Source organism: Spinacia oleracea, chromosome 4, assembly GCF_020520425.1.
Source record: "Spinacia oleracea cultivar Varoflay chromosome 4, BTI_SOV_V1, whole genome shotgun sequence".
NCBI classification, from domain to species: Eukaryota; Viridiplantae; Streptophyta; class Magnoliopsida; order Caryophyllales; family Amaranthaceae; genus Spinacia; species Spinacia oleracea.
The window spans coordinates 140,426,281-140,449,340 of NC_079490.1; the positions used below are offsets into that span (position 1 = coordinate 140,426,281).

At 37.0% G+C, this 23,060-nt stretch overlaps 2 protein-coding genes across 5 annotated transcripts; one reads left to right on the plus strand and one right to left on the minus strand.

The window, feature by feature from the left end:
* Positions 1-546: 546 nt before the first annotated feature.
* LOC110777758 (uncharacterized) lies at positions 547-12,344 on the plus strand. Of its 2 annotated transcripts, XM_021982343.2 has the most exons (8): positions 547-725; positions 1,647-1,730; positions 4,620-4,743; positions 5,114-5,183; positions 9,557-9,887; positions 10,081-11,130; positions 11,356-11,505; positions 11,601-12,344. In XM_021982343.2, the coding sequence occupies exons 2-8, from the start codon at positions 1,701-1,703 to the stop codon at positions 12,033-12,035; spliced, it is 2,190 nt and encodes a 729-aa protein (XP_021838035.1). In that variant the 5' UTR covers positions 547-725; positions 1,647-1,700; the 3' UTR covers positions 12,036-12,344. The 2 variants fall into 2 exon arrangements, with proteins under 2 accessions (XP_021838035.1, XP_056682778.1); XM_056826800.1 differs by lacking the exon at positions 1,647-1,730 and having other exon boundaries at positions 548-725.
* A 595-nt stretch (positions 12,345-12,939) lies between these two features.
* Positions 12,940-18,511, minus strand: LOC110777759 (uncharacterized). 3 transcript variants are annotated; one of them, XM_056826874.1, is made up of 5 exons: positions 18,132-18,511; positions 14,337-15,303; positions 13,999-14,242; positions 13,401-13,463; positions 12,940-13,205 (listed from the first exon to the last, which is right to left on the minus strand). In XM_056826874.1, the coding sequence occupies exons 1-5, from the start codon at positions 18,376-18,378 to the stop codon at positions 13,149-13,151; spliced, it is 1,578 nt and encodes a 525-aa protein (XP_056682852.1). In that variant the 5' UTR covers positions 18,379-18,511; the 3' UTR covers positions 12,940-13,148. The 3 variants fall into 3 exon arrangements, with proteins under 3 accessions (XP_056682852.1, XP_021838036.1, XP_021838037.1); XM_021982344.2 differs by having other exon boundaries at positions 14,337-15,306; positions 18,036-18,510; XM_021982345.2 differs by having other exon boundaries at positions 18,036-18,507.
* Between the last annotated feature and the right edge of the window lie 4,549 nt (positions 18,512-23,060).

A 23,060-nucleotide genomic window follows, 5' to 3' on the forward strand; every position in this document is an offset into this window, starting at 1 on the left:
AATTATTTTGTTCTCCCAAATTAATTAATTTTAATTGACCGGCAAATTTATACCGAGTCAATATTTTGACTTTGACCCGAATAATACCCAACGTGGCACACTGATAAATTTTTCTGCCTACAGTGATTAAGATACCTTATCAAACTTATCAATTAACCTTCACTTAAAGATGGTTTTGGGACGATCGTGCTATGGGTCTGCCCATATTAAACCCACTTCTGACTCGTTGTGCCGGGCTGAAAAATTAAAAAATGTGTCTCATGAATGACCCAAGCCCACGTGCCCTCTTCGGACCGGGTCAAGCCTTTGCCCCTCCCTATTTTTACTCAATTTAACATGATTTATCGTGCTTTTTCCACATAACATATAACCCCTACCGTCCTACCCAACATCCGGACCCTGCTTTTTCCATGTCCATGCCGCACTGTGATTTTTCCGTATCCGTATCCGTGCTGGCCGTACCATACATCGAGTCGGCCCGACCCAGTGCCAATCTTTACCTCCGCTCTTTTTTTGACCTTCATTCTTCATCTTCTTAGAATATTTTCAAATGAAGAACAATGAGCCATCAGATAAAATTACCGACTAATGATCCCTGTTTTCATTTTTATTACCAACTATTAAACCTAGTGGCAAACGGTATTCTTTTTTATCCTCTGAAGTCTACACTGGTTCTCTCCTAACCGAAGTGTTCATCAACGTTTGAAGCGAATCTCCATATCCAGGTACTTCAACTGCAATTTCACAATCATGATTTATTTCACAACATTTGACAACAAAACCCTAGTTCTCCATATAAACCCTAATTCAACAACTTTAGGGAATCTTCACCTGGTTATCACTGATAGATTAGTTCTTCAATGAAACGCCAATGTCTGTTATCATCATCCAAAAGATTAATTGGGGATTTGAATTGTATAGTTTCTGATTTGGGTATGCGATTGAATTCAATTTTATCATTGTATGTTCCTCTTTGTGGTGATATGCAAGCTCCTGTGCAATCTAAGAGTAATCTTGATTTTATGTATCTGAGACCCCCTTCATATTGTGTTGCCGGGTTGGGGGGTAGGCCGGTAGGTCTACTGGGTTTACGGCCTGGTCTGATATTGGGCCTTCTAGACCGGTTATGGATATGCCTGACCGGTCTGCCGCCCCAATTGGCAGTGCTCCAGCTCCTGATAGGGGAATGGGGTGGGGACGGGGGCAGGGCCAGGGGCTGGGTCTGGGGCAGAGGTAGGGCGGTGAAAGGGTGATGAGAAGGAAGGGAAGGGTTAAAGGTATGATGAGAATCAGAATTTGACGAGTTTGAGAAGAATGATGTTGGATTGCTTGCTTCTGCGGAATATGATGAGGACAATGAGGAGGCGGATGTAGTGTGGGAGGTGATTGAAGAATGGTTTAAGGTAGAACGAAGAATAAGAATGGACATAGAGAAAAGGAGGAAAACCTAGGAAAGGAGGGTAAAAGAATAGGTGGGCACCAACTAACAAGTTTTTGTATGAAATCCGTTAACTGGTGTCAAAAGCCAATTCTTTAAGGTGGTAAAATTAAATTGAATTTAACTACGGTGTTAAAAAACAAAAGTAAGTTTTTGTAAGTGTTAAAGTCAAAAAAATCCTTTATTTGACTGTGAGTTTTATTTACAGGGTTGATATTTATTTGGTTATTAACAATTGGCGGATCGCCTGAATTACATTTGAATGGCTTGGAGGAGGGTGTCTGGTAGAAAGGTCTGTTCTTTGTTTTGTTATTCTTTTTTCCTTCACTCTTTAGGTTTTATTTGCTTTTTTCTTGATTTTTTTTATAATATTCTTGATTTTGGGGTCTTGTTCTGGGGTTTAGCATGTAAAGATTTGTATGAATTCTGATTCCGTATCATTTGAGTGTCTATAGTAATGTTTTCACTTCTGCTTAATTTGACTCGGATCTTTACTTTAATCCCCAACGGAATCCGACTTTCACCTAACCCTTACAAGAAAAATTGTATTATTATTTTCTATTATCTGATGCAAAGAAGGATTCTTTTAATTTGTGGTCATTGAATTTAGTATAAACTAGAAACACATTTTTAATTAGAAACTTTCCGAGCACCAAAAAATCTGGCTTTTGGACTTCTCTTCTTGGTGTTCTTGGTTCCTACGTAATGTGAAGTATGGAGTATAAGTTGTCTACCTTTTTGTTGCATTTTTATAGACTGCTTTGTTTATTGTATTGTTTTCCCCAACTAGTTTGAAATACTGTTACCTGATATAAGGTTAGATTAAAAGGCTTTGTAGTGTGTTTGTGTGCTGCTTTTGCTTTATATTTGTTTGAGATGCTGCTTTTGACTTTTAAGTTGCTGGTTAGGACAATTCCGATACTAGGAACTGCTAATTGCAGAATTCTGTAAGATAAATTGTTATCATTAGTCAAAGCGTGAGCAGTAGCGAATCTTATTTAGCCTTTGGTTCACTTGGTGACGCCTGTTCATTAAGGAACTTTTACGACTTAGGAGTTGCTGAACATTGAAATCTCACATGCAATGAAATCTTTAATGACTAGTTAGTGTGAGAGATTGTCATTGAGTAAGGTCATATGGAACAGGGTGGGAATGTAAGGATGGGACTTAAGAAGGGTAAGGACTGAGTGAAAAGCTGAGTCATCAAGGGGACCATAAGCTCGGTAAGGTTTGAGTTCTACTTTCATGAAACCAAATGAAGTAACAATTTTGGATTTAGTTATTTTCTTTTAATAAGTACCTTCCTGTTTTAAGGAGGCTTGGCTTGATGTTTATGAAGGAAAATTTGAACACTGTGATGTTGTTTTTGTACACCAAATGTGAACATGTAAACCACTTTTGTAATCTTGGGTTAACCCTTTTTTTTTGGCAATTAAATAATGTTACTAATTCCTAAATATACAACATAAATAAGGTTACAGATAAGAGGAAGCCACTAAACCTCTGCAAACTGGTAGCAGCAACTAAAAAAGTTAGTCTGTCTGCATAGAAAATAGTAAGTCCAGCACTGACTAGCTGGTTAAGACCCTGGTCTGAGTTTTCCTATACTCCCACTGATAGGGTATGTCCGTGTCATCAAAAAGGGTAAACTCTTATTTTTCCTGTATTAAGAGTTGTCATGAAGTTTACTCTTGATTTGTAAATTCCTTGTTGGCACAAATTGTACTCTGTATACTCCTGTTTCTTTGGTGAGTTTGGTTACTTTGGTATCAAAGATATGCTACCAGTTTAACACCAGCACTCAAATATCTTTTTAACTGTCCTTCATGTACACGTGTCCCTAATCCCTATGAATTTGATGATCCATAATCCATTGCATGTCTTGAGGGACTGTGATCAGCCTACTAGACATGGACGTTTGGTACCAATTAAAACTTGTTTTCTAGCATGGCTTTTGCATTACCAACCTGTAGCTTTATCTTTACCGTATATTATAACAATATAACCAGTGAGATTGGAACTGACCTGCAGGCAGGATCAAAGTGAATACCATATTACTCTAAAAAACGATGCCCTTGTTACTGGTATGCCAGGAGTTTTAGAGATGAAAGCAAAATGTGTGAAATTGGTATTAGAAGTGTGATTAAGGCTGAACTTGGATTTCAGGATGGCCCTGTCCTCTAGTCATTGGCTCAGTAAATTAGCTGATAATATATGATCTTAATCCTACGAACGACTATAAGCTGGACATCAAACTGACGATGGAAGTTAGGTGTAGCCCATAACCTCCCTGCTAACTCAATTCTGGATTGCTGAGGCATCAAGGATACCGTAAACTCGGTCAAGTTTGAGTTCTACTTTCATGAAACCAACCAGTTAGTTAATCTACCAACAACGAAAAGTAACAATTTTGGGTTTAGTTTTTTTCTTTTAATGAGTACCCTCCTGGCGGTTTTAAGGAACCTTTGTACAATGTTTGTGAAGGAAAAAATTTAAACGCTGTGATATTTAACACTTAATGTTGCTTTTGGATAAATGTTAAGAAGTAACGTGTAAGCCACTTTAGTAATCCTGGATTAACTCTTTTTTCTTTGACAATTAAATAATGTTATTACTTCCCTAAATATACAACATAAAGAAGGTTACAGTCTTACAGATAAGAGGAGGCCACTATACCCCACCAAAAATTACTGCTAGCAACAACAACTAAAAAATTTAGGGAGTCTGTAGAAATAGTAAGTCTACCGCGGACTAGCTGTTTAAGAGATAACGCCGTTTAGCCCGTCTGTGATTGGTCCTATGCTCCCAATAATATGTCCGCTGACCAGCATATCCATGCAGTGCAAAGGTTTTCTGGATATGATCTGACTCCTGCTCGGGCCCCTAATGAGCTTGGACCGGACCATATCCCGCTCTAGGTCCTAGCATATCACTTCAGAGCACCCTCTATCACAAACAAAGAGCTCTAGAGTCCAGGGATACGTTTTATCCTTTCCCCATCATCTTGGACACTAGGCATCATTGTTTAGCATATTCTGTTTGATTGCATACAGGAACACGTTAGGATATTAGTTACAACATATTTTTCCCACCTTGCTTGTGATCTATTTTTCTCTTCCTAACAGCGTGATTCGGAAAATTGTTTCATCAGTGTGTTTCTGATTTTGCTTGCTTATTTTAGGTAACTTACATTGCAAATCTAGAAAACGCTTTGGCTATTCCCGTCCCTGGGGGTGCATTGGCGTCAAGATCTTACTCCAATCATGCTAGTAGGTCAATCATAGAATCAGAGATATGGATGTCAGGTAAAGTCAAAAGGTGCTTTTCCTTGGTTCTGGTCCTGCTGTTTAATTGTGATTGGTATTTGACAGAGTTCATTTATCTATGTATTATTCTAGGGAAAAACATTCTTCTACTATTTTTTTCCTTTCATTTTTTTTTTTTGGAACTTTGGTGTGTTTGTGTGTGTTTTTTATTTGGGCAGGGGTGCTAGTGGAGATAGTTTCTTTAAGTTTTAAGTATAACCAGGTTGATAGAACTTGGAAGTTGGAACTCCTTGAGTCCTTGATATGGTTCGTTCTTTTGAAGCTTTACTTAGGAACTAGCTAGACGAGATTTAATGTGACTCAAATCTAGGTAATATTAATTGACTTTTTTCAAATTTTGTTGTCATAGGGTCATTAGACAAGCTACAGTTTCTTGGTGGTCTCAGTCCGAAGGCGTTGACTCGACGGCCTTTAGTGCGGTAAGCTAGAATTTTTTGTCTTAGTTTACATGTCGGGTCTTATTGAAAAATCTTTTATCATTCCTTTGTTTTTATCCGCTCCTGTTTTATTGTCATAATATTGTTATCTATTCTTTTTTCACAACTACTGAATCTTCTTTTAGTGATGCGGAGGGGCTTTGAAGCCATAACTTAAATAAATTAGAGGATGGCCAAGGTTAATGCCAATTGGAGGTGGGGCCAAGACCTACCACTAAATACTTCTCTACCTTAAAGACGAGGATACATGGGGTTTAACCTGCAACCTTTCTGCCACTTTAGATCCCATCTTTTGACATTGTTAGAGTTTGTAATTTTCTCCTTTTTGAAGATATATCCACTCTTTTATTGGTAGGTTGGGAACTCTTGCCATAATATCTGGTAATGGTATAAGTTAGTGAAATTGCTCATGGCTGCAGATCAGACTTAGTTTCCTTCCTTCATATGGAAGTTAATTTTTGCAGTACAAGTTTTTCCATATGGGTCAGCTTTAGAGTTCATTTGAGGAACTGAGGTAAGGGTTAACTGATTAATATCTATGGAAGTAGTTGATGAGGTGGATAGCTCAGCGAGAGTATTATTTAGTATTCAGGAGTATGGAGATGTCTCTGTGAGAGGGTTACTATGTTTCTGTGATTCCAATGCTCTCTGTTGCTTTATGAATCTTTCTTTCTATTCTTTTAAAAGTAAAAAATAAACAAAATGTCAAGAGACTTGGGTGGGGGGAAAAGGATTTTGGTAGAACAAAGATAAATAGCCCAACATGTGAATAGGGCTTTGGTATGATCCATAACTTTTTGCAGTTTATGGAGAAGAGTGGGTGTATCCTTTGAATTATTAGTTTTAGTTGTCATATTAGTAAAATACATACAATTTCAAAATAATCAGTGATTAGATCATTTATATTTTTTTTGGTTTTAATAAATCCAAAGCTTTTATTTATGAAAAATGATAACGTAATCAACTTCATGGAATGCTGAGTAAAGAATCTAAAATTTCAATTACTTCGTACTTCGTATTACTTAACTAATAGTTTGAGGACTTCCCTCGAATAAAAAATAATAATTTTGGGGACTTGTTAATCAAGGGGGGATAGATTTGTTCAAGCAATTTAAGAACTACTTAATCATCCCAGATGAACCACTTGCAGTGAAGAATCACTAGTGGGTTAACCATGTCAATGCCTTAGAATTATGCTGTGCTCTAATTTGTAGCCGATAAATTATAATTCCAGATGAACCACTTGCAGTGAAGAATCATTAACGGGTTAACCATGTTGATGCCATAGAATTATGCTGTGCTCTAATTTGTAGCCTATAAATTGTAAGGTATTATTTGCCATAAACCTGATGGAATTAAGGGTAATTGTTCTGTTTGACTCTATAATTTTCTTAAGTTCTTCAATCTGAGGACAAGCCTTGCTATTAATCTAGTATATATATATATATAAAGGGGAGTTTTTTAGAGAGCATTTAGAGCGTCCACGTAGGATTTCCACATCATCAAATACTAATATTTTAAGTTTATTAAAAAATAAATAAATAATATTAGAGTCTTGCTGTGATTAAATTTCCGTTGGAATGTTAGGTACCAAAATCCTACTTCTACCTTTTTGTATACTTCGTATTATGTTAAGAGACCTGACACCTAAAATTTTCGTTGGAATGTTACGTTAGGTACCAAATACTACGGCCATATCATTAACAACTATTTTAGCTTATGAATATGATAAAAATTAGACCCCAACAAAAATTTATCCCTCTTATTCTATAAATTACTCATGACTTCGTTAATGATAGAGTATTACACATATAGGTTAGACACAAGAAAAAGTGAAACACAAACTTTAATTCAAGGAGGGCGATTGTTGCACCATATTATAGCAGATTGCTCCTGTGCAATTAATGGGAAATGGTTGTCGTTTATCCGGCACAACGAACCATAATTTAGGTGTGAAATTTACACCAACGTACGTGCGTAGGAAGTACAATCTATTACTATATACTAAAAGACCACACCAGGAATGACACGTGTCATTTCCTGGTGCGATTTTTTTCCGCCAAAATATATACTTTTTAAACTTTTTTTAAAAGATTTTACTTTGCATTTTTTTTAGGAAAACTAAGATATAAAGTGAAATAAAAATATAATTGAATTACCATTGATAGAATATGCAGTTATTTTGTAAATATTGTGTATTAATTAGATTCCTAATTAATAGCCTCATGTCACGCTATTGTACAACAAATAGTTTGTATATATATTGACAATACACATTCAATGAAAGTCAGGGGAATTATTTCTCACAACCATAAATGTAACTACGTAGTACATGATGTATTATTGGAGGAAAGATGAATCATTATTATTTTTTCCTTTACAATTTGATTTTATTTATGTATTATAACTTTTTAATTAATTTATACAATATTGAAGAATTTATTTCTAATGTTAGTCTAATAATAATACACGGTGAGTACGGATGTTAATTAAAATAATAATAAGTGGTAAGTATACAACTATATAATCCTTAACTTTGTACTCCGTATTGTACTAATATGCATATTTAGCTTATTTGGATATTTATTTTATACACTATGAATTCATACTTTTGCATATATTCTTTTTACTTTAATTTCACGTTTTCCTAATATCACAAATCTTTTATTTAGATACTATTGAAATAATAAAATATTTTAGTAATAACCGTGCCTTGCACGGGACCTAACCTAGTGGTAAACGAAGACATTGTCGGGGTTGCAAGCCCACATCTATTCATAACATTCACCGCAAATTCAAGATGGGCAGTTATTAATCACTCCGTATATAATAGTGTCCGAACCTTTTATTACGAAACACTCCGTACTATTATTAATCTTTGTTAAAATGACCAATATTTAAGTAAGTAATTTAGGAGTTATACTTGTTTCCTCGAACTTACATTACTATGATAAGAAAAAAGAATCATTAATAAAATTAATACTTAATATAAACCATTTGATTAGCGACACTACAAGAAATTGTACTATTAACGACGGGTCGCGAACCCGTCATAAAAGGGGTCGTCGTTAATGAAAAATCCCGTCGTTAACCCTTGTAAAGGACATTTGCGGCGGTTGTTCCCGTCTTTGTTGGGTTGTTATCCCTACCCGTCGTTATTAGGTTGTCATAAAAGATACAAATTTTTGTAGTGCGAGTTATCTTAAAGTTTTTTATTTTAAGAAAAGAAAAAAGTTAATGGATATATATAATAGTCAAGAAAAAAATAGATATAATAGTCAAATTGATAGTACGGATTAATTTATACTTTGAGATAATTATCAAGCATGTAATAGAGTTTTATTTACATTAAACTTTGATATTTGGATCAACTCATATCTTAAATTTGATTATGATAATTATTATCGTCATCATAAATTTAAATGGATAGGTAACACACTTAATGATAAATTATTATCTTTAAAGATATTAATAAAGAAAAAAATACAAATAGAATAATCACCTAAGTACTACGTCAATGATCATCTAGTTTGCATTGCTGTCATTACAACTACCCACACAACCTTCATTAAAAAGCTTGCTTTCAAACCAATCCCCTCTTGATTCACAAAAATAAAATTATGTTAATGTTACTATACAAATTATAAACATTCGGTTGTATACTTAAAAAAAATATATATGTGGTTATATTATTTCCTCTATCCTTATTTGTTTGCTCCATATGCAAAATGTGTTTTGTTAAGCAAAACATTGTGTTAATTTTTATGAGTGCATGTAAGTGGGATAAATGACAAGGATTTAATACTATATAAGAAAATGAAGAAATTTTTAAGGGATGGACTAAATAGAATATGGGGTAAAAAAAATAAAGAAAGAGAGAGTACATACTTATAATTATACAAATTATATGTAATTATTTTGTTGAGATCACATGAATAACTAACTCGAATTTTTCCATCATTAAAGTAACCATTTTATAACTCGATTTTTCTATGAGTGCTTTATGCATAAAAATTAAAATATTAAGAAAATATTTATATTTCAACTTGAATAGGGACCTATTTTAACTTTCTATAATAAATACAATTTGAAAAACACCTATTTATATATGATGATATAATAAGATAAAGATGTACGAAATTGACAAACCCGTGCATCACACGGGCTTCAAAGCTATTCTTTAAATAAAATCATCAAATTCCTTGCTAAATGCCAAAATTGGTTCTTTTCCACTTTTATATTAATGGGTGGCAGCTTTAGCTCATTGAGATCAATGATTAATTTGTTAGTAACTTCTCGGATAAAAACGTGCCATTATACCTAAACTTATTGTATGAGGCTTGAACTTTTAACAGGCATTTTCATGCGAGCCTCCAGCTATTGGCTAAAAAAAAAGATGAGTCATTTGGTTTGAAGACTGCCCGAAGAGAGAAGTACTATGTGAAGAAGGCAGGGAAGACACAACCTCCTGTCGATGCCCCGTACGTGCCTCCTACAGTTAAAAAGAATATCAAGCAAGTGCCAGATAAAACAATTGATATATTTGAAGGCATAACGGTTGCTGAGCTTTCCAAGTGCACTGGAAAATCAATACATGCTCTTCAGGATATCCTGATAAATGTCGGGGAAAGGGCTTGCTCAGAGTTTGACTCCCTTAGCATTGATGTTGCAGAACTGGTTGCCATTGTACGTGTTCTATGGTTCTACAGTTCTACCTGTTACTGTTTGTCTTCTGTGGAACCCATTTCAAATTAGGCGTATTAGAACAATTAAGTGCAAATTCTAGAAACATGAGGGTCTAATGTGATCAACTTAACTTCCCAGAACTTTCAGTTGTATTTGCTAGTCTCTGAAAAAAACAAATGTTTATCTGTGCCAGGAAGTTGGTGTTCACGTGAAGAGACTACACTCTAATGAAGGTTCAGAAATCTTGCCAAGGCCCCCGGTTGTGACAGTAATGGGTCATGTTGATCATGGTAAAACTTCCCTTTTGGACGCATTACGACAAACATCCCTGGCAGCTAAAGAAGCTGGTGGTATAACTCAACATGTCGGTGCGTTTGTTGTGAGCATGCAGTCAGGGGCATACATCACATTTCTGGATACACCAGGTCATGCTGCTTTCAGTGCTATGCGAGCTAGAGGTGCTGCAGTCACTGATATAGTTGTCTTGGTGGTTGCTGCTGATGACGGAGTAATGCCACAAACGCTAGAAGCCATGTCACATGCTGTAGCTGCAAAAGTTCCAATTGTAGTTGCAATAAATAAATGTGACAAGCCGGGTGCAAACCCTGAAAGAGTTAAAGTGCAGCTTGCCTCGGAGGGTTTGGGTTTAGAAGAGATGGGTGGGGATATTCAAGTGATTGAAGTATCTGCAAAACAAAATACTGGATTAGACAGTTTGGAGGAGGCTTTGCTTCTCCAGGCTGAGATGATGGAACTCAAAGCACGTGTTGATGGACCTGCACAAGCCTATGTGGTGGAAGCAAGACTTGATAAAGGGCGTGGTCCGCTTGCCACTGCTATAGTCAAGGCAGGGACGTTAGTTTGTGGTCAGTATGTAGTTGTGGGTGTAGAGTGGGGTCGTATAAGAGCTCTCAGGAATATGATAGGGAAGTTAACAGAAAAGGCAAACCCTGCAATGCCCGTTGAGATTGAAGGACTGAAAGGTCTTCCAATGGCTGGTGATGATATTGTTGTTGTAGAGTCTGAGGAGAGAGCAAGGATGCTTAGTGCGGGTAGAAAGAAAAAGCTAGAGAGAGATCGACTTCTGAAGATTGAACAGGAGAGGTCAGAAATTGCTTTGCCCTCAGAGGAGGAGGAAACTGAAAAGGTTGAAATGGTTGAATTGCCTATCATAGTAAAAGCAGATGTCCAGGGAACTGTTCAAGCTGTTACAGATACGTTGAGAAGTTTGACTAGCCCTCAGGTATAGATTATGCATCTCATCTGCCTTTTTCTCTCCAAGTCATTGTCTTTTAGTTCAACATTGCTCTAGTCCTTGTTTGCTACTCTTTTATTTCACCTACTTGTTAACCTTATATGTATGAATGTATTTTTTTGTGTACTATCTTGTAATAGGTTCCTAAATGAGCCTCTACTAATATTTATATCTGCCTTTTCCTGCATGTAATCTGAAAACCTGTCTTTTCAGGTCCTTGTGAATGTAGTTCATGTTGGAGTGGGTCCTATATCTCAATCTGATCTGGACTTAGCTAAAGCTTGTAAAGGCTGTATTGTCGGGTTCAATATTCGTAGTCCGCCTAGTTCCATCACCCGAGAAGCCAAGCAGGCCGACATAAAGGTGCGGACAATGCTGTTGTGCTTTGCCAATATACTTTTTCTGAATTACTGACCGATTTTGTTATAATTTGTTTAAAATTCCTTTTTCTATTTCAGCTAGTACTGCATAGTATAATCTACAACCTGTTGAACGAAGTTGGTGCTTTGATAGTAGAAAAAGCCCCAGGAACACCCGAGATACAGGTGGCTGGGGAAGCACAGGTGCTTAGTATTTTCGAGATCACTGGTAGAAGCAAGGCTAAAGGCGCTGATGTTAAGATTGCAGGTTGTAAGGTAATAACGGGTCACGTAGCCAAGTCTTCAACTATGAGGCTTTTAAGAAGTGGAGAAGTTGTTTTTGAGGGAACTTGTGCATCACTCAAGCACGATAAGCAAGATGTGGAAAAGGTTTTGAAGGGAATTGAGTGTGGTGTTGTCATCCAAGATTGTTTCGAATTTCAGATCGGTGATGTAATACAATGCTTGGAGGAAATCAGACGTAAGCCCACGTTTATATCATCAAACAACGGCGTTTTTCGAATTGAATGCTGATATTTAAACATAGCTAAATTGGAGGGGTACTCTGGATAAACAAAAGGGGAGTCGGAATTTTTTAACGATATTGTTACCTGGCTAATTTTCAGTTGTTTTTAGTTTATGATCTACCTTATACTGGTTGACTGGGCATACATACATTGAAGTTTGATTAATAGGGTTGATTAGGAATTTTGGCATCCTTAGTTTGGAGAGTGGTAATTAAATCAATTGTATATAAGAGATGTAACTCAACTGATTCTAGATAACTGTTGCATTTTACGGCTTTGCTGTTTCGATCAATATTTGGTCTTATACAATGTTCAAGTCTTGGAAGCCTTTTTCAGTCGATGAATATATGTTTTCATGTTCAGGAACCAAAGAACAAGAAAACCTATTTTGCATACTTCTGTAAATTTGGAGGGCTGTACTCTATTAGATCAAGCCAAAGATCTGTGACTAAATATTCAAAATGAACGAAAGGTGCTGAACTAATGTTTGGGTGAATGCTTTTTTTCTTTTTTTGCAATCACTCGTCAATGCAATGTTGATCAGGTTATGAAGAAATTGTATGTTATTGTTAGTTTAATGTTTGACAGGAAGATTGTTAGTTTAATGTTTGACAGGAAGATTATTTAAGTTTGATATTAACTAAAAATCCAATTCCCAATCAAAAAATTGAGAAGGGAAGGTTATATCAAAACATTTTCATTTGACGGCAATTCATTCTTCAAATTTTAATATCTAAAATTTAATTGGAGTGTTATGGAAAAATGAAAATGCAAAATCAACATTTATGCATGTTAGCAAGAATCATGTTTTATCTAGAGTCTCTGGATTCAGATTTTGAGCAACTCAAATAACGTGGGTTGAATAGCACTATAGCAGGGCAGAAGAATCGAACAGAGATGTTTGAGGGGGGTTTCAGAAATGTATGAACATTTTTACCAACAAAACTCAGCCCTGTTATACAAATTTGAAACATATGCATAAATGTTAGTAAATACGAGTAGTACTACTGTACATCTAACCCGCAAAATGTGATTGGTAATTAGAAAAAACACAGGAAAGATCACAGAACAGAAGATTAATGCAGGAGTACTACATTGCTAGCTCAACAGCTTGAAACTTTCACTTTTTCTTCGCAGCACCCTTCTTTTTTATCTTCTTAAAACTTCTTCCGCTTTCCTGTCAAGAACAAAATAAACCCAGTTGGTCTACTTCTCTAAAGCACAAGTAGAAATGTTATGGTGTTACATTCACTCCCTGAATTCCCTCATGAAGTGGAAGGAAGAATTTCATGTTACAAAGACATATGGAATGCAAAGCTTAACATACTAAGTTACATGAGCAGAGCTATCAGAAAAATAAGGTAATAGATACCTTTCTATAATGTCTGTAAGCAAGTCGACCTGTCAGTTCTTTTCCATTTTTGGTGATATACACCTGAAAAAGATTAGTGCAGTATATTAAAAAAACTGATGACAATGATTAAACAGAACTGGACATAATGTAAAAGTTATATGTTAACCTAACTCTATAATTAGACAAGTATACAACAGACGAAAGCCAATAACAAAAACGAGAAACAAAGTAGAAGTCCGTGACCATCAGCGAATACAAGGGGTGGAGGGGTCTTCGAGTAGTAATAGATAACTGCTAATTGCTTAATTATGTTCCTGAATTGTCAATATTGTGAACCTGAAGGTTGAATAACTGTTCATTTTTCTATTCTTTCAGCTAACCAGGATAGCTTAGCAATATTCAGAAAAATCATTGTACAAGTACAGCTAAATCTACCTTCTCTTTCCTATAAAAAAAATATAAGTATATACTTTCTGTTTGCACACATGACTTCATCCAGTAAGAAACTTGCAGCAACTTATAACTAGCCAAAACTGATATCAACATGAACGCTAATTGCTTAATCAAACAGGCAACTGTGGTTCATCAAGCACACTTGTGTCCACTAAATTCTTACCTTCCTTCCATTTTCTGTAAGCCACTGACCAGCAGATTGACCATCAGCATGAATCCGTCTCCTGGCAGCATCTGTTGGAGTGCTGGTGCTGGCTGTCTGTTTGGGATTAATCCAGTTTCCAGAATCAATGGATGTTTCTTCTATACTAGAGTTCTTAGATTTCTTTCTTCCCCTTCTGGAACTTTTCTCTAAAGAGACTTTTCTGCCAGTTTGCCGATTACCATCATCCTGACCGAATTGACTCCTGAACCCAAACAGCAATGAAATCATTAGACGCTGGATCTTAAGAATTATCAAGTGTATAGAAACGCACAAATTAATGAAGAGCAGCATAGTACATGTAATCTATAGATGATGCCTTATGTGATTTTGATCCGGCATCAGTAGCAGTCAATGGGAAAAAGTGAGGTAAACGACTGCGGACTAATCTCTGGATCCTCAAATCAATATGAAAAAAGTAATGGTGAGATGGAGGAAAAACAGATCCTGAATCTTGGTGTTGCAATATTATATTGGCATCGTTCATGCTTAATTCCTGTGTACTTGAACAGAACTTGTGAGAACCTGGAGCTGGCTTGCTTGATTTTACAGCTTGGAAATATTCTTTGCAAAGTTCATCAAAAACAGGGGTCTGTACAGCACACTTATCACTGACACAAAAATCTTTCCACAGATCCTGCTTCTGTGAAATAGGAGGCAACAAATCTGTATTTTTTTCAAGGGACATTCTATGGCTTCCGTGGTTGAATTCTTTCTGTTCAATGTTTTTGGAAAGTTCAACCCCATTAGATACCCTGTCAACGCGTTCACCAACTGATGGATCATCTGGTTCTGATTCAGAATCAAGTAGCTTAAATCTTTCTCCAATACTGTATTCTTTTTGTCCATTGCTTTTTGAGAAGTTAACTCTGCTAGCTTCCCTATCAATGTGTACATCTGATGAATCATCAGGTTCTGATTCAGAATCAAGTAGCTTGAATCTTGCTCGAATATCGTATTCTTTTTGTTTGTTGTTCTTTGAAAAGTCAACTCTGCTAGCTTCCCTGTCAATGTGTACATCTGATGGATCATCAGGATCTGATTCAGAATCAAGTAGCTGAAACCTTCGTAGGGGGCTTGCGGTCAAGTTTGGAAACACAGCTTTTCCCTTATTTGAACCTAAACTTGTAGAGGGGCAGCTCGAATCTTGTTTTCCTTTTCTATTGTTTACATCACTTTCCTGTTGTCTCACCAAAACCCCACATCCAGATAAGGGCAACTTTGAACTGCTACACGAAGAATGGTGTTGAGGTGCCGGAAAATCATCTGCTATCAAAGCATGATAAGACATATGCTATACGTATTCAGGCAATACATATTAAGAGCTCTCAAAGAAAAAAACTATCATATATCAGAAGAATAAAACCATCACAAATACATATGATTGTTTTTTCAATAAGAAGTCGAGTATTATGCTATACAACCAGCTTAGTCACATTTTTAAGATTTATCATTTCTCCTCCCAAGCGATAACGAGCAATAAACCCAAGAAAACCATCTATAAGCCAGTAACCCGAACCAACAATGACACTGTGAAGCATCCATTTTGTACTAAATTCAACCAAGTCTAGCTTTCCTAGCTAGACTAACAACTTTGAACCCACTAACTCAATCTTCATAGACATGTCACTTCTGTCACTACTGGCTTGTTAGATACAGGTTGCATATTAATGGAACATTATTCAGTTCAAGTACCATTGTATTTACTCCATATACTATACTTTATGAATGCCCATGATAACCCTTTACTAACTAAGCATCTTCCTTTCACCTCCTCATTATCATTCATACCCAGAACTTTTAAACAGTAATGAGTGGTAGTAAAAATCAAATGAAGAAAAATGCAGACCGGTGATGAAGGTGCAATACTGGTAAGGCGATACAATACCATCTTCCCATGGACCTTCACATGAGACATTCAATGCAAAATTACACACGTACTTATTACTAATCCCCCAAATAAGAACCTTATAGACATGAACTCCACATTCACTTACACAGTTACACATGAGTCAAAATTATTCGGTGAAACTTGTACACAGAATACTTATATCCAGTGTCCAGTGAAACAACATACCACTTATGAGCTTTAATAGTCCAAAGGTGCACCGTAAATAATTAAGATCAAAGATTTTAAGCCAGGTTCACTGGAAAATTCAGACTTCCTCTTTGATACCATGAAAACTGTATAACATATGCCCCAATAGTCCAAACATATAGGTATTCTAATTAACATTTAGCTCCTCATTGCACAATAAATATCACCGTTTTTCCTGTAAATTACATAATTTTGACGCAATACTAAGAAAATCACATCTCCAATTTCTAGGTTCCATAAATTTTTGGATCTAATTGAATTCACTGAACCCTTGAAATTAAACCCAACAAATTCTCACAGAAGCAATCAGTAAATCACACAAGTTAATAACTACCCAGAACAATATCACTAAAAACAAAATCAAATTAGCAACTTATTTGTGTGTGTGTGTGTGTGTGTGTGTGTGTGTGTGTTTGTGTGTGTGTGTGTGTATATATATTTTGATGGACAATTAGCAACTTATTACCTCTAAATGACAAACAAAATTTTAAAAAGTAACCAAAAAACTTACTAGTGCGAGCAATTTCCTCCTCAGAGAAATTCTCAATTTCATCATCAACAGAATTCGAAATGAGGGGAAGCGAGTGATTTATTTTTCCTCATTTTGATGTGAGTCATATGACACAGGAGAAAGGAATTAGAAGGATCAATTTTCCTTTCCTTTTTATTATACTAAATCCTTCTTCACTACAAAGTATTGGAAAGATTGGGAAGGAAAACAATCTCACTCTTCTGCTTATCCCTCCTCCCTTTCTCTCCCCTTTTTTCCCCTCCACAAATGCTAACCAAACACACTGTAAATGACTAAATGTTATCATTACTTTTCTCGAGTGGTGTCAAGCAATAAACCTAGAAAACCATCTATAAGCCAGTAAGCCATGCTAACAATGACTTATTATGAAGCATCCCTTTTCTACCTAACTCAACCATATACCTAGCTTTTGTAGCTAGATAACAACTTTGAACCCACAAACTCAATCCCATAGATATATAACTTCTTACACCACCAGCTTGGTAGATACAACCATACAAGGTCATATGGTACGGAAGCATTAATCAACTCAAAATTTATTATATGAATTTACCTGTTTGAATTCCCAATGCTCATGATAACACGTCACATCACTACAAGTAAGCATGTTCTTTTCATATGCATTCATGGTTACTTACATGAGTTACATCCACTCCTCTAGGGGGTAACAAGTGTACGTAGTAGAATTGAAATGATGGAAACTATATGCCAGTGACAACGATGTGATACCGGTAAGGGGATACTTTACCATTATCATGGACATTCACATGAGACATTCCGGATGTAAGACCTTGTATACCAAGTGATACTCCATATTCACTTACAGGAGTCTACAATGTCCAGTGAAACTACAAACTGTCTATGAGCCTTCATAATCTGGACTCTGGAGGTGAACATCAATTATTGAACCCACATTAAACCATAATATTCCAGAAGAAATTGCACTAAAGATCAAATATTTCGAGGCATTCAAGCCGGCTTCTGCAGAAAATCCGGAATTTCTTTTTATGCCATTCAATATGTACAATTGTAGAAGATATGTTCCCATACCAAACATATAGGTGATGTAATTAACATTTAGCTATACATTGCGCAACATAATTTCACATTTTCTCCTTTTTTCACATAACTTTTGAAGAAAATTAAGCCAGACATATACTCAATTACCAATTCCACATTACATCAACAATTATCTAGGTCGAATTGCTAAATTACAGAAACCCTTAAAATTAAACCCACCAAATTTCAACCAATACACTCAATAACTCACTCAAATTAGAACTACCCAGAAACCATATCACTAAAAAAATATCAAATCAGCAACAAATAATCTCTAATTAACAAACAAAAAATTAACCAAAACCATACTTGTTCGGGCAATTTCCTCGTCAGAAAATTCCTCAATATCATCATCTACAGAATTGAAAATGGGGGTAGAAATAGGCTTTGGAAAGGATGGCCCACCACGGCGAAGACGAAGGAGAAGAGACCGGGCCGATATTTCCGGTGATTCGGGTTCGGAGTCGGATACTCGCAACTCAAACTCGTCGTAATCTTCAAGTTCTTTTACCTTTTCTTTTCCTTTTTGATGGAGCTCAACTGCTCCAGGAATTTTGGGGGTCGGCAACCCCCAGATGGGCGGGTGATTTTGTGAGGGCTCGAAGTCTAAGTCTAGGCCTAAGGAGAATGATGGAGGCTCAATGTCCGCCATTAGAGAAAGAAGTGATTTTTGGAGAGAGAAAAGGAGAGAGATAGTGCGTTTTTTTAGCTGATGAATTTTTGAGTTTTTGTGTTTTGCGCCAAAGTTGAAATTGATTGAATTTTATTAGAAAATTTACATCCATGTCTCTATTTATTTGGCTCATTCGTCATTTTAGCCGGTCTTCAAAAGATTTCCCATTTACAATAAATGCTCATAGAACATCAATTTTACTTTCACTTATGACATATTTGGCCTACTATTTTTATCTCTTCTCAATTTTACTTACCCATTTCTTATAAAGCACATTTGTTTAATGGGATAAACAATAAGGGATTGAGGGAGTAGGTCTTCAGTTACTTTGTAAATTACTACCTATTTTGTTAAAAGTTGTCAATTACATCTAGGTGTTTAATTATTGCTATCAATTACTACATTAGCCATATTTTGGCTAATTAGTCACTAATTATATCATGATTATTATTCTGTATTAGTTGCACTTTAATTATCTTAATTACTCCCTCCGTATTTATTTAAGAGATACACTTGAGCCGGCACGGGTATTAAGAAGAATAAACAAGTGGGGTTGGGGTAGATTTTTTTAATAGATAAAGCAAGTGGTCCCATGTCCTTTTAGGAGGGGTGGGGGGGAGGGGGGTGGGGTTTCCTGCCAAAATGTAAAATAGATTTCTGGCGCAATTCTATTTCTGTTTCCCTCCAAAACAACACAACAGTCCAAAATTAGTACATCTGTTATTTCTGATCTAAAAATACAGCTGGTTTCCCTATATAAAATTCACCAATATATTTGGTTTCCCTCTATAATTACAGGAAGTGTATAAATTCACCAATTATTTTGGTTTCCCTCCAAAATTTTGACTAAAATTTAAAACTTCCTAAAATTCTGAAAATTTTAAAACTGAAAATGCTGATATAAAAGCCCTCAATTGAATGCTGCCCCTCCTTCAATTTACTTCAACCTGGAAAAAAAAACCAAACACAAAAACAGGAGAGAGAAAAGGAAGACCAACATATAAACGGGATGGGGGGACGGGTAGGATTAGTGTAAAATAAACCTCTCAGAACAATTTCATCACAGAGGTTTTGGACCGATTAGCTCACCAACAACTTAGCCTCGATCAAAACAGAAAAGAGAAGCATAAGTTGCCTCTTCAATCTTCTGTTTTGGTTGCTTTAAGTTGGGCAGGCATAATGTGTCCTTTTACGAAACAAAATCTGAGTGAAAAAGAGAAAAGACAAATTTCAGAGCATTTACTTACCCAACAGAAGCCAAATGGTAATACGCATACGGGAGCCGTCAAAGAGTTAGCCATCAAGTATTGCTACACCAGAAACACCATTCAAAGGGTCTGGAAAGTGGCCAAGGCGAGTAAGCAACAGGGGAAGAGCTTGAATGTGAAGTCCAACAGAGATAAGTGTGGAGGCAAAAGTTTATCCCTGATCTTGATAGGCTTAAAAGAACCCCATGCCACAAAAAGCAAAACATCAGAGCCGTAGCATTTGCCTTGCAATGCTCTATTTTCACTGTTCAACGACTGATAAGGGAAAAAATTATCAAAGCACACAACAATTCAATCAAGCCATCACTCACAGATCACAAAAAAATAACGAGGTTGGAATGGTGCTTGCAAGCAATTGACGCTAATACAATTGATGACAACCCATGCTTTGAAGACATGTACAACACTATTCATATAGATGAAAAGTGATTTTACATGACAAAAGGAAAGCAGAAATACTACTTACTTGCGGGTGAAAAGAGACCATATAGACACTGCAAAAGCAAAAGATTCATTTCAAAGGTCATGTTCCTTGCTGCAGTTGCAAGGCCACGATTTAATGCTGTTGGGGTTTGCACTTTTGATGGAAATTTGGGAATTTTCCCATTTGTTAAATGGGTACCAGCAAAGAGAAGAAGCAAGAACAGACCGGCAAGAACCCCGGAGTTGAAAGCAATGAATACAGTGACCAAGGATGCATATAGAAGGATGTTAATCAGACAACTCATACCAGCCATTCAAGAGAAGTGGCCAACTGATCATGAAGGACCCATTATCATTCAACAAGATAACGCGACACTGTAGACACCTACTTTTGTCCCCATTCCCGAAAGGGAAGGTTCGATGATGAGAATATAAATCTCCACTTGGCAACACATCTCCTATAAAATAACGAATCTCGATCACCCTTTTCATTTCACCCGAACCTGCTATTTATAGAAACCTGCTAAAAATAGTAACTGCCATAATAGGTAGTTGTTAAAAGTGGCAAGTCATAAAAGATAGAAACCTGTCAGAATTAGGTGTTGCACTCCAACATAAATCCTAAAAGAGATAGAATTTGCAAGAGGAATCCTATTCCTAGTATAATTCGAAAATAAGAGTTACGTATTGATTAAAATCCTAACGAACCTAGAGTTTGTAACGGGCCCAGACGCATTCCGTCATAAAGTTAATACGCACTAAAAGACTCGGATAAGTCTCAAACACTCCGGATTCTAAGAGTCCAAATCTGACAAAGAACTCGGCCCAAACATCATTTTCAACGCCCGGCCATGGGCGCTGAAATTGCCTGGATCCCATTTTCAACGCCCAGAGCTGGGCGCCGAAATCTTTAACGCCCAGCCCTGGGCGCTGAAATTACCTGGGTATGTGTTCTCTCCTAATTCTTCTTGGATTAGTGCTCTAAAATTCTATCTTTCCACGAACTCTTTTCTATAAATACAACCCCAAATTCGACGTGAAACCAACACACAATTCATATTCTGAGTATTGACTCCAACCCCTAAGCCTAAGCCTCACGCTGCGAAATTGATCCCGCGTTCTGTCGCAATCGATCCAAAAATCGAACAGAACGTATCCTGTCCCTTGTAGCTGAATAATTAAGCCCGGAAACTTGAGATTCGTTAAATAAAAGGAGAAACAGCAAAGCCAAAGTGGTTAGTTTTCTGAGAACCATGACGCACCTCTCAAGGGTGCGTCGTAATGTGTCCATTCGCATGATTTAATCGCTTTCCTCGCCCTTTAATAAAACTGTTAAACTGTCAATCTGATTGTTCTATCACGCCTAACAAAGATAATATCTGAGACAATCGAACTATCATGCTAGGTCCCTTAAATCAATCTAAACAAGATAATCACGATCGATCTAGTATTATGTGTTGCATATTATTAAAATCAATTCAGATTAGTTTAATAGTTAACGCATGTCCCTTCAATTATTTATGCTGAGCTAGTAAGGATATCCTGTCTCTGGAGTTATCGAAGAGCGAGTACTCCTCTCGGTAGTTACAGTCCCCCGAACCCTCAATCTTTGCCCTGCGGGTGTACGTTGAGCGATCCCCACACCAGGGATCACAAGGGAACCTATGGCCGTCGTGGTCAAACATAATTGCACTCCCTTTATGTCACGATAACCGGGTTTTGTCAGTTTTTCTCATTGTCGTTAAAAACTGAATGGCGACTCCTATATTACTAGTCGATTGGGTGTAAACTCACAGGAAATCCAATTACACTTGATCTGACAAAAAGAAACGTCACGCCCACGAGGGACGAGGTCACGCATTAGCCTCGTGCTTTTTCGACCCCTCAAAGTGGCGACTCTGCTGGGGATAGTGAAGGAAATACTCGTGCTCGTAGGTAATCAAAATAGCCGAAGGGTGAAACGATCCTACCCCGCGTTTATTTCCCCATCAAGTTGGGACGACCTGAAAATCAGCATATTAATGTGAACGGACAGAACCGCATAACGAATCTTGGCTCCCTTGGATGTTTCATCTCGGGAGTTGGGACTAAGGATACCCATCGCCAACCGGGGGGTGCATACGCTTCGAATGTTGTCCACTCGGCACTTTTCGCTAGTAGTACACCCGTCCCAAACCCAATCGCTCGCCCACTAGGTCCCTCTCATTGGTGCATGCCCCCTTGGCTTACATCGTGATTGGCCTCTTGGGCGAAATTCGTCTGTTGAAGGCACTACCTCGACCGGGGCATGTGTTGGATCTGCGATAGAAGCGGCACCAAGCCGGCACAAATACTACCCATAGAAGTAAACTACATGACATATTATTATTTTGCCTCATGGTGTAATGTTAGTTATGTGTAGCGAATTATGTGATTGTGTGTGACATATTATGCTAGAAAACCAACGACCTTAAAAATTGCCCAAACATTCATAAACCAATTGGCCAAAGAGTTATACCAAGATACGTGTTCCGCGACTCCGAACGATCGCCACAAAAATAAGCGACGCTCAGGAGGGCCTGTAACGAATCCCACAACGCTGCACAACGCGTAAAGGACGTTATTAGGCAAACACGCAAAATTAAGTCGTACCTACGAAAAAAGGATACGTGAACAGAATACGAGTACCAGTCAGGGACGCATTTTCAGCGCCCCTGGCTGGGCGCCAATAATTCTCACGCCCTTCGCTGGGCGCTGAAGTTGCTGCCTGGCCTTTTGGTCAGGCACAGCAGCCCCGACGCCCACGCATAAAAAACGTAGCAGTAAAAAATTCACAAAATTGCAACGAGGACGTATGAAAAAGGCACTCGATTCTAAAAGCGACTTATAAAAAATAAATAACTCCTTGTGTCGTTGTTAGGCCTCCTATGACGACAATGTTCGGCACCAAAACCGAGCATGCTAATAGCTTTGAATGTCACATGGGCAAAG

Coding starts and splice junctions, on each gene's coding strand:
- LOC110777759 (XM_021982344.2), bottom strand. CDS start 18,378: ATGGCGGACATTGAGCCTCCATCATTCTCCTTAGGCCTAGACTTAGAC. Junction 14,243..14,336: donor GCATCATCTATAGATTACAT/GTACTATGCTGC, acceptor GTTTGGGTTCAG/GAGTCAATTCGGTCAGGATG. Junction 13,206..13,400: donor CTTACAGACATTATAGAAAG/GTATCTATTACC, acceptor TGTTCTTGACAG/GAAAGCGGAAGAAGTTTTAA.
- LOC110777758 (XM_021982343.2), top strand. CDS start 1,701: ATGGCTTGGAGGAGGGTGTCTGGTAGAAAG. Junction 11,131..11,355: donor GAAGTTTGACTAGCCCTCAG/GTATAGATTATG, acceptor CTGTCTTTTCAG/GTCCTTGTGAATGTAGTTCA. Junction 11,506..11,600: donor CCAAGCAGGCCGACATAAAG/GTGCGGACAATG, acceptor TTTCTATTTCAG/CTAGTACTGCATAGTATAAT.